Source organism: Triticum dicoccoides, chromosome 5A, assembly GCF_002162155.2.
Source record: "Triticum dicoccoides isolate Atlit2015 ecotype Zavitan chromosome 5A, WEW_v2.0, whole genome shotgun sequence".
Taxonomy (NCBI): Eukaryota; Viridiplantae; Streptophyta; class Magnoliopsida; order Poales; family Poaceae; genus Triticum; species Triticum dicoccoides.
Genome location: NC_041388.1, coordinates 14,324,564 through 14,334,936, shown reverse-complemented (window position 1 = coordinate 14,334,936; position 10,373 = coordinate 14,324,564). Strand labels below are relative to the sequence as shown.

At 45.2% G+C, this 10,373-nt stretch overlaps 2 protein-coding genes across 2 annotated transcripts; one reads left to right on the top strand and one right to left on the bottom strand.

Annotated features, from left to right (window-relative positions):
• The first annotated feature begins 2,333 nt into the window (after positions 1–2,333).
• Positions 2,334–5,844, top strand: LOC119298818 (protein FERTILITY RESTORER RF2, mitochondrial-like). Its single transcript, XM_037576119.1, has 5 exons — positions 2,334–2,541; positions 3,216–3,307; positions 4,546–4,619; positions 5,095–5,173; positions 5,290–5,844. Exons 2-5 carry the CDS (start codon positions 3,226–3,228, stop codon positions 5,544–5,546), a joined length of 492 nt encoding a protein of 163 aa, XP_037432016.1. The 5' UTR covers positions 2,334–2,541; positions 3,216–3,225; the 3' UTR covers positions 5,547–5,844.
• Positions 5,845–6,208: 364 nt separating this feature from the next.
• Positions 6,209–9,801, bottom strand: LOC119298815 (ATP-dependent RNA helicase DEAH12, chloroplastic-like). The gene is made up of 4 exons (XM_037576117.1): positions 9,622–9,801; positions 8,476–9,252; positions 7,165–7,916; positions 6,209–6,811 (listed from the first exon to the last, which is right to left on the bottom strand). Exons 2-4 carry the CDS (start codon positions 8,926–8,928, stop codon positions 6,412–6,414), a joined length of 1,605 nt encoding a protein of 534 aa, XP_037432014.1. The 5' UTR covers positions 8,929–9,252; positions 9,622–9,801; the 3' UTR covers positions 6,209–6,411.
• Positions 9,802–10,373: the final 572 nt, after the last annotated feature.

Genomic DNA, 10,373 nt, shown 5'->3' with positions numbered 1-10,373 from the left:
GTTGAATGAGTGTGGCCCAGTGTGTTAAAAAAGTGTTATTGATTGTCGAGTATAAGATGAACCTTGGGGTTTGAAATTTTATCTTTCATCCCCTCTTTTCATTTTGTGTTTCACTTCGAGCCAAACCAAAAACTTGGTTCATTGCTACAGATTTCTACCTTAATTTAGATATCCCGAGTGTAGACTTAGTTCAAACGATGCTTTGAACCGCTTTTCAGGACACATGGTCGATGACCTTAGTTTTTTTAGGTAGAGATAATTGCTCCACTGATCTATGTGCCAACATCAAGATGCACATAGACATTCGTTATTGCAAAGATCACGGGACAAACACCAATAGTTGTGACCATAATTAGAAGATACCTCCAGTAGCACAACAAATCAATTGCTGAACGCAAAATGTAGCTAAAAGTCAAAAGCCCCAAGGAGAAGAGACTAGCTACCAACTTTTAGTAAACTTGTCCGAACAAATCTGAAAAAAAATTGTGGTGGGGTGAAAGGTGGAGTATAAGGGTAGCTCCTTGACTGCGAGCAATACAATACCGAAAAGAACAGAAGAAAGAAAAACTTGTTTGCTGATGCATAGGTGATACAAATAGTTGCACAATGCTCTAATTCTCTAGAGCTTATAGGTTTTATTGCGCGTACTTGTGACTTTATTTTTGGAAAATCTATTTTTTGAATTTTTGAAAACTATGAGTCTTCTTGGAGCCAAAAATCCGGACTCGTGTGTTTTGTATAACTTCCAATATGATGAAGTGAGGAAGGTTCTCTATACTGAGTGATCTTCACCACTGTCAAAAACCCAATGTTGCAACTTGCAAAAGATATCCCATGGTTAACCTTGGAAAGCCACCACCCACGCACATTGAACTATATTATTTTCTGTATCGGTTCGAAAGAGCGAAGAAAAAGGGGATGCTTTGTTAATGGGAAAAAGGTACTAGTTATATCCGTTGTTAGAAAATAGAAATTAGCAATGCAAATTTCGCTTCTCTAACATTTGTAGTCACAAATTATATGCAGGTATGACGAATTTTTCCTCCTATTACAAGAACTAGCTAATTTTCTGTGTTTGATTTACTTTTTTATTCACTCTTTGAATGCCTAAAGTTGAAGCTAGACATTCGAAAAAATACAAATAAATAAATAAATATGGGGGCCGCGGTTTGGCTACTCTGTGTTTACACACAAGCCCGACAACCTCCAAAAAATCATGGAGCGCAGTCCATGTGGCTTTTAGCGACTCTTCTAGAGCTATTCTTACCAAAAACCGACAACTTTACTAGAGAATAACAAAACAATTTGGTAGGAAACCAATTGATAACTAACACTCCATCTGTTTCAAATATAAGGTGCATAATTATTTTAAGTTAAATGTGTCCTATGTTTAACCAAGCTTATTTATATTCAGAAAGATATATTAATATTTGTTACACTAAATAAATAAAATCTAAAAGCATATTTTATGGTGGATCTAATAATGCCTATTTCATATTGTAAATGTCGATATTTTTCTCTATAAATGAACTTTTCCAACATAGAGAAGTTGTACTAAAACATTTTAGTGTCGAACCAAATCATGCTTATGCATTTTTTAGGGAACCTAAGCATGTACTAACATGTGATCTCCAACAAGATTAGATTTCCACGAGTTGCCTCTCTTTTTCCTCCCCTATCCTATGCGGCTAGGGCAAACTTTTCCCTCCAGACTTCACTAATAAGCCTGTGGTTCCGCCTCCCTTCTGCCTGCTATATCGGCGGCTGGTGGCGGTGAGGGGAATCCCGGTGCCTCCATTTTGGTTAGTAGTTTAGTTAGGGTAGTCCTGACAGTGCGGTGCTCGGGCGGATGGCATTGATACTTCTTCTAGTTTGTTTTTCGGGCTCCGATCCTCCTCGAGCTCGTCCATCTAGACATAGTCGACAGATCTTTGGTGTAGATTCATGTCGTCTCCTCGGGGCGGTGAGTGTTTCTCGTTATATGGCGAGATTTGGTGTCAAATGCTTTAGATTTATGCAAAGGATTCAACGACTACGACTCTGGCTCCAGGGCGCTGCTTCTTAGGGGCACGTGCACGAAGACTTCTCGGCTGCCATTGACAAGGTCAAGCCGGCTCCGGTAGAGGAGCGGCAACAACGGCTTGTTCGGCAGCAGTAGTGGTCGTTTGGTGGCCACGGGAATCTCGATGTAATTTTTATTATGTTTGACCGCGGATAGCCTACTGGGCCCTCGCGCGCCTGGCCACGACGCGTAGCTGGGCCTCAGTTGTGGCCTCGAAGGCGGCCAGAAAAGCCCAAGAGTAACCGAGGTGGGGCCCATCTACGACGGCGGCCGGGTCTCCGTCTCTCTCTCTCGGCCGATCCGTCGCTTGTCCGCAACCGCAAGCGAAGCAATCCATCCCTCCCCTCCTCTCCGGCGGCGAGAGAGCGATCTCCGGCCACGAGAGGCGAGCGGGACTAGGGTTCGGCGCGCCGCCGCCGCCAAGGAAAGCCGCGGAGACCCGCACCGGACGCCTCGTATCTCCGGCCACCTTCTCAAAGGTACGCAGTAGCAGATCTCCGGCACCCGCTTGAGGCGTCCCCTTTCTTTGCTGGACTCTGTTCTGGCTGGCACTAATCGTGGCGCCCCTTGTTCTGGTCCATGGTTTGGTTCTTGATGATTTGATTTAGGGAGTACCTAGAACTCATCTAGATGAGACGTAATTTGGTCTCATTCACCTGGAAAACAAGAACGGATACAACCCACGTCAGCACACACGCATCTTATAGCACCACATCCAATGGCTATAAAAGGTGAATGAGACCAAATTAAATCTCATCTAGATGAGTTCTAGCAAAACTGTTTGATTTAATAACATATCACAAGTTCTGTAAATCGACGCGGAGGAAATAGCACGGCCTGACGGAGCTGAACAAAGACATCACATTTATGCCCTGTATATGGCGTTTCCAAAACGTGGCCTCTTTGCTAGCACTACTGTTAACAAGAAAGCCTGTAGGATGGGAAATATCCCATTACTCTTTTGGACTTTGGAGTGCCAAATCATCATTTCCTCCGGACAAATTTGATAAACATCATTCACACCGCCAAATCCTCTGTTATGCAATCTCCATTTTCCGTTTGTATTGTGTTTAGGTTACACTTCTGTTGAGGCAGAACATGAGCTCCGCCTTACTTTGTTGCTAACGGTGTTTTCATGTGCTGGGCATTGTAGGTCTTGAAACATGGTGGCCATGTCAACGCTTGCAGCTGGATCGTTGCCGGGAACTGTGGTCCCCAATGGTCTTTTAACAAGGAGGTTTCAAGGTAATGAATTGTTTTGAGAATTTAGGCTGTTTAATGCGCTCTATGGTGATGCATCGGTTGCGTACTCATATCTATCGTCTGGTTTTGCAACTTGAAAGTTGCTTGGCGTCTTCTTTCAGTTCTAAGCCGATTATTACGGCCACTGAATCTTATGAGACACGTACATATCAGCCATAGGGTTCGAATGTTGATAACAAATATGACCTGTACTGAGGAAACTTTGTGTCACCTTACAAATTCTTAGCTCATTTGCTACTTTCCATTCTCTGGCTGTTTCCATATTGTGGTGTTTTTTTGGGGGTTCAGCTCATGTTGTTAGTGTAGAAGTTTTGACTTGGCTCATTGTCATCCAGTATGAAATTGTATTAGCATAAACTTAAGTGATGGCTGTAATTTTACAATCTTTTGCAACCATGGAAAAGTTCCTGAATCTGGCAAGGATTGAACTATTTCTGTGAAGTTTATGTTTTCTGGACACTAACCCTTTTCTTTTCTTTGCAAAGTTCATTATGTAGCCTTGACCTTGAGTTACTTTTGTAAATGGTACGGGGCTGAGAATGAGTTCACTTAATTTGGTCGATAGATGTTTCCTACGTTCATTCTTCGGGACTCCTTGTTGATTTGTTCTTGTTCAGAATGCACACAGATGCATTTTGTGATTATAAAAACAACTCAAAATAGTTGTAATTTGTAGTGCTGTGCTGGTATGGAAAACAATTACAGATGTTTCGAGGCCAGTGTATGGCTCTCAGACCACTACTTCCTGAAGTGATTTCAATGTTTATGTCTCCTTTAATCATTGTCCTGTATTGGTGGTGATTTTGCTCCTCTGTCGGAAAATTCTTTGGTTACCACATTTCGAAAGCTTTTCATGATCTGCTCCTTGCAGTACCGTGTTACCTTACTACACCCTCTGTTTGTAAATGTAAGACGCTTTGGCAGTTCAAATTTGAACTGCCAAAACGTCTTACATTTAGGAACAAAGGGTGTATCATTCTTCTTATTGCCTCATTCACAACTTTACAGCCCTAGTGATGTTGTTCAGGAAACTTGGTATAACTATTCCAGTACTCAAATCTTGACATCACGCCATTTGCTGTCTGAGCAATTACAATTTCATAATCACGTGACAGCGGTTCCTGAATGCTGCTTTGCCTAGCATGCTTATAGTATTCATTTCTTCTTATCCCTACGCGTGTCATCTGAAGATGCTTATGGATGTGTTACGGTTTGTGTAGGTTCACAATTTCAGAAAACTCAAGTTAACCGCATCTCATTTGAACGGGAAGTTTCTACTAAAGCAACACTGAGGGTAAGTCACAAATATTCAATGGATCCGTATCTATTCTTATCAACCTATACGTAAAAATGAGTGTTCAATGTTGAGGGTTTATCATTCAAATTTGATCATTTCTTATTAGATTGTTGATATTGAATTTAGGAGTATCTATTGTATTTTCATGTCCAAATGGGAAGTTGGGAGCAGAACAGGTCATGAGCTTGACATGATTCATAACTTGTACACTTCTTCGGTTCTACCTCGTAACTTTAGTGCTCAATAAAAACTACTCCCTCTGTAAACTAATATAAGAGTGATCTAAACGCTCTTATATTAGTTTACGGAGGGAGTAATATACTATATCTGCTCACTATGATGCTTGCGTTCAATTGTGAATGTGTCTAAATGAAGAAGGGAAAGGGCCAGCTTGGTAAATTGATTATGGCCTGTTTCACTATCAGATCCTTTATTTGACTGTTTTTTCTTGTGTTCACTCTGTTTGCTTCAGAGTGTAAAATGCAGTGCTCAAACCCAAAGTGTTCAGCGCAAATCTTCAACCGCGACTGTCAAACGATCTGACCCCAAAGGTGGTTTTTTCTGTTCTGTTCTGTTCTGTTCTCACACTGCATGAAATCGAAATCTTGTTCTCATCGGAGCGGACAATCAGCCGACTTGGATTGCTTAATTTTGCTTCTGGTTTCAGGAAAGGTTCAAGGACCTAAGTTGGACGATGGAAGCGGTGGGTTCCCTCCGTTCCGTTTCGGCAAAGGAGGCGGCGGAGGTGGAGGCGGTGGGGGTGGTAACAGCTACTTTGGCGGGTTCCTCCTCTTCACTATCGTGCTGCTCCTGGATTACCTCAAGGAGTTTGAGAAGTACCTGCTCGCTCGAAAGCATCGTGCCGGAGACGACGATGACGCGGGCTACGACACGAGCGGTGGGATGCTAGGACAATCACCATGATGAGTCTTGTTAGCAGTAGTCGTCTCTAGCTACTAGAAGTGCATCAGTCAGTTAACTGGCTTTGGTTATGTTACATATCCTTATCTTGGAAAATTCATGCCTATGCAGAGCTCAAAATATTTATAGGATTGTGTGGTGAGATGCTTAAACTTGATGCCATCTGGCTGTTGTGCCGAAGTATGAAGAAATTCCATCTATGTACAACAAATGTTTTGCTACTAGAAATTTCCATGTCTGGATTAGGGCCAAGTCTGGATATTACTGTCGAGTGGCTGCCGAAGATCATGCACATTATTTCTTCTCTCTTGCCGTTGCATTTGGCATTGCGATGGATTCTTGTAATCCTGTTTGTTCCTATTTTAGTTTTGTGGGGTTTGCTTTTGTCTACTTTTATGCTTGGTTTTTCACATCAAATTGTAAAATAATTATTAGGAGAACATTTTGTTCCTATTTTAGTTTTGTTGGGGTTGCTTTTGTCAACCTTTATGCCTTACTTTTCACATCAAATCGAATTATAAAATATAAGCATCAGGAGAAGATTTTTCTAATTCAGTGGCCGACCACGCACCTTCCACTTAATAATTGATGATGATGTCCAACAGAAAAGGGAAAATGGTAGGTAACCAAGCTTCTTTGCTGTTGCAGAAGATACCAAAAGAGAATGAATAATGGAGGGGCAGCCAAACAAAACAAACAAACAAAGGTGGAAGTATCATTTTGTTTTCCCAGTGTCAACCAATTTTCGACAGGGTGGATTTTTTGTCAGGGGAACACATTATTCCGAACAGGAAGTCATCGGTATATGCGGCATTCTCATATCTTCTTTCTAATGCTATATCTATGATTCAAGTTTTAAACTCTTCATTCACTGGATGTAGTCGTCGTTGTAGGTGTCGCTCATCACCGACACGAACCGCTCGAGCCACGGCAGCTGGTGGAGGTCCTTCATGGTGTCGACGATGTACGAGTCCGCCGCGCAGCGGGGCGGCGACGACTGCTGGCTCAGGTGGTGGTGGTCGCCGCTCAGGCTGAAACCCCCCGCCAGGAACCGCTGGATGAGCGCCAGCTGCGCCCGCTCCTGCTCCGAGTAGCCGTCGGCGGCCGTGGGCATGCAGTCGAAGGTGTCCCACGCCCAGATCTCAGATGCCTGGCAGGACTGCGCCGCCGAGGGCTCAGCGTTGTCTTCGTCCCAGAATACGCACTGGCATGCCTGTACGCCGTTGTTGTACTCGGCGCCACAGGAGTAGCAGAACTCATGGCCACACCTGCAGAAAATGGCAAAGGGCCTTCATTAGCCTGGATACAAGAATCGCATGAAAACACACACATGAATGAATGAATGGATCTTCAATACTAAATGAGAGTCTGCCCAGTAGTCTGCACTAAATAGGAACATTATTTGAGGCTCTGTGTGGTAACATCCTTCAGTTCACAGGCCAGCAATTACTAGCCATTTTAAATAATGTTCTAAAGATTCACTATTTTTATGCTTTTGTCGAAATCTCACGCATCTCAGGGAATCTGAGGGTTAACAAGAAACGACAAGAAGGCTTTACTATACGACAAATTGAAGCTACAAATATCTGGAAAATGCAGGGAACGGACATGCAGAGCATACCAGCAAGTCATGTGGAAGCAGCCCTGCGTTAGTTCAATCATCCGTCGACATCTCTGACATCGCCTCCAACTATTATTTTGTGCTAGCCGATGCAAAGATAGGTCCCCTGCACCTCCTTCCTCGACAGGCAGGCTCTGGTACTCATCACACCCCATCATGATGTGCCATGGCACTCCACAGTTGATACAGATATCTCTGTGGCATTCCGGGCACTCGATGCAATTGAGGTCCGACTGACTGGACGAGCTTGCCCTGGAGAAGTGCTGACTGAGGTCTAACGAAACCGAACAGTTTGGATAGGGGCAATAGAACCCCTCCATGTCATAGGTGCTGCCGCCCACCGCGAAAGCCCTCTCCAGGGACTCATAGCTGCTCACCGGAAGGAATGATTTACACTCACCAGCCGAAATATGATATTTACACCTTAACTGTGGGCATCTAATAGGCAGCTTCGAGGCATGCAGCCTGCCTTCAACATACACAATCAAGCAACTGTAGCAAAATTTGTGGGAACAGCCGACCTTGATCATATGAGAACCTCGTCTTTCCTCGCAGCATAGCGGGCAGGTGGCAACCTCATAGGGAGATACATACACGATGCCTATTGCTTCTTTGGCCAACTTCAATGGCCTCTCAAGTTCAAAGCTAGGAAGCAATATTAGATCAAAATCCTCCAGCTTCTCAACCAGTTCAAGAATCCTGTGTCCTAAAGCTACCAAAAGCTGGTCTTCAAGAATTTCAGCTTCTGCAATCTGTCGCAGAAAAATAAAGAAAACAAAGACTTGTTCAGTTGACTTAATCCAAATATGCATAGTTTCAGTTTGATACACTGCCGCGAGAAAGTTAATTAATTGAACAGAAATAGCACATCAGACTAGCAAGTATTCTATAGCTTCTGCATGGAATACCTTAAATAGGGCACTGCGTGCACACTCACTCCATATTCACATTTCACCATTCTGTTCCCCACATTTTAATTCTAACAACATTTTTCCATAACAACTACGGCTATATATAAATCAGCCATGAGGTCAATAGGTCAGAATTAGCTTATGGTTATCCAGATTTAGCAGTCAAGATTGTGAATTTTCCAAGATGAAATGCACCATCCTGTGAATACACCTCAAGAAAGCAACAGCAATACTCGATTTGATTAAACTGAAGAGACCGTTGATTTTTATTTTTACTATGGCAAACACAAAGTCTGACTGAAAAATCATCAGTCAGTGAGCTGACTGAAACCAATATCTTAATGTATCCAGTTATATGAACCAGTATAGAACATCTACTGGAAAAACCAGAAACTCTTGCCTGGAAGTATAGCTTCTCTGAATTAGTGAAGGCGAAGATCTTGCGTATGCCCTTCTGCAATGCCACCAACAGGCCATCCATGAGTGCCAAGTGCTCAGCCACCAGCTCATCCACATAGAAATCCAGCTTCTTCTGCACCCTGTGAAGAGGCACCCCAGGTGTCCTCTCCATCACCACGCCGATCCCGGACAGCTTCTTCCCATCCACGTCCGAGCTCGACACACCCTTGAAGAAGAGCCGCACTGAAGTCTCGTCGAGCTCCGCTTCGGAGACGCCGGCCATGAAGGACTCCTCCGTGTCCTCCCACTCCTCCTCGTCCCCACAGCAGCTCCTGAAGTCGTCCTCGCCTCTCGAGTTGGCAGCGACGTCCTCACCTCTCGGATTGCCAGCGGCATCCTCAGCGCTCGGATTGCCAGCGGAGCCATCGCCGGCATCATACAGCCTCTCCTCCATCCTCAAACCCAATCCAGTCAAAATGACCTCCCCTCTTAAAAATCAGCTAAAAAATCATTTCAGCCCCAATTACAGCAATCCTAATCCAATCTGCACCGACAGGTTGGGAATCAGAAACAGCGTGAGATTCTGGCTCAGAAGTTGGCGGAGAAGATGGCCAGGAAGCACCAGGCGGAGCTCCACAGCGCGAATTCCACCACGGCGATGGCGAAATTGGCAGGGACCGCCACCAAATTCACCCAGACGTTGGAGCCCTCCACGAATCTCCAGCTGCTCATGCGCGGCGCTCGATGATTCGGCCCCGAGAATCACCCGCCGCCGAATCTGCAGGACAAAAATCACCAGAATTAGATTAGACGGAAGCTTTCCTCCAACCGCGCAACGAATCGCTAAAAGCCCCAGAGAGGAGCCACAAATCAGCCGCCGATTCCTGGAAAACCCGGCCTGGCAGATCTAGAAAAGTAGGAGCATTTGGCCAAGGCAACAAATTCCGGCAGCTCGAAATTCAGAGCAGGCAAAAGAATCGCAAGCCGCGCACCCCTTTCCCGTGCGCCGAACGAAACCGCGGAATTTGCAAGGAGGAGGTCGGGGAAAGAACCACGGACTTCCGTCCCGGCGCGCGGCAATCGAGAAAGAACGAACAGCACCCCGGACTTCAGCTCGGAGGGGAGCACGGGGAGTGAGCGGAATCACCTGGCAGAGGAGGAGGGGGTCACATGGAGTGCGGGATCATCGGGGGCGCCGGGAGGGAGTGGCCGCGGCGGGCAATGGGGACAAAGGCCGAAGCTTTTCCGCCAGCGGTGGCTTCCGTGAGGCAGCGGAGGAAGAATTGATTCGGGGGGGAGAGAAGGGGGAGGTGGAGTGCAGTTAAAGCAAGAACCCTAATAATTCCGTCCCCCTGCAGCCGCGTGGAAATGATTTGCTTCTATTTTTCTTTTTCATTTCGGCTTTGACGGGCCACATTTGCAGTGTGATCCCTACGGATGCAAGTAATGCAGCTCCATTCATCAGAGGACTGATGTAGTCTCGCTCATGTTTCTCTCTGCGTCTACCCAGCTAAACGAAGCTTGGGAGACCTAACTAGTAAGATTTAGTGATAGGCTTCAGGACCGCCGGGATAATATTGTCGGGTCGCCGAGATGATTTACGAGTGTGGTGTATGGGGTTGGTGGAGCGAAACGGTACAATGATGTGCCAGTAGACATTATGGTGGGAGAATGGTAGAGAGAATGGAGTAGGGGGCGCCATGGTGGAGTAGGAGGGCGAGGTGCGACGTCGAACTGACAGAGGCGGCGGTGCATGGTGTAGTTATGATGATATGCCGGTGATTCCCTCCGTGCCTTCTATGCCTTTATTTGTAGGATTCATGTCCCTAATATGCATACGAAAAATAATGCATGAAATGTGATTGGACAATTCGATGATAAAAAGGTGAAATGAGAAAT

Excerpts from the sequence above, each read along its gene's own strand:
- LOC119298815 (XM_037576117.1), bottom strand. The coding sequence starts at position 8,928 with ATGGAGGAGAGGCTGTATGATGCCGGCGATGGCTCCGCTGGCAATCCG. Across the intron at positions 7,917-8,475 it reads CAGAGAAGCTATACTTCCAG|ATTGCAGAAGCTGAAATTCT; the intron begins GCAAGAGTTTCT and ends TTTCTGCGACAG. Across the intron at positions 6,812-7,164 it reads TGCTTCCACATGACTTGCTG|GTGTGGCCATGAGTTCTGCT; the intron begins GTATGCTCTGCA and ends CATTTTCTGCAG.
- LOC119298818 (XM_037576119.1), top strand. The coding sequence starts at position 3,226 with ATGGTGGCCATGTCAACGCTTGCAGCTGGATCGTTGCCGGGAACTGTG. Across the intron at positions 4,620-5,094 it reads CTACTAAAGCAACACTGAGG|AGTGTAAAATGCAGTGCTCA; the intron begins GTAAGTCACAAA and ends TGTTTGCTTCAG. Across the intron at positions 5,174-5,289 it reads CAAACGATCTGACCCCAAAG|GAAAGGTTCAAGGACCTAAG; the intron begins GTGGTTTTTTCT and ends TTCTGGTTTCAG.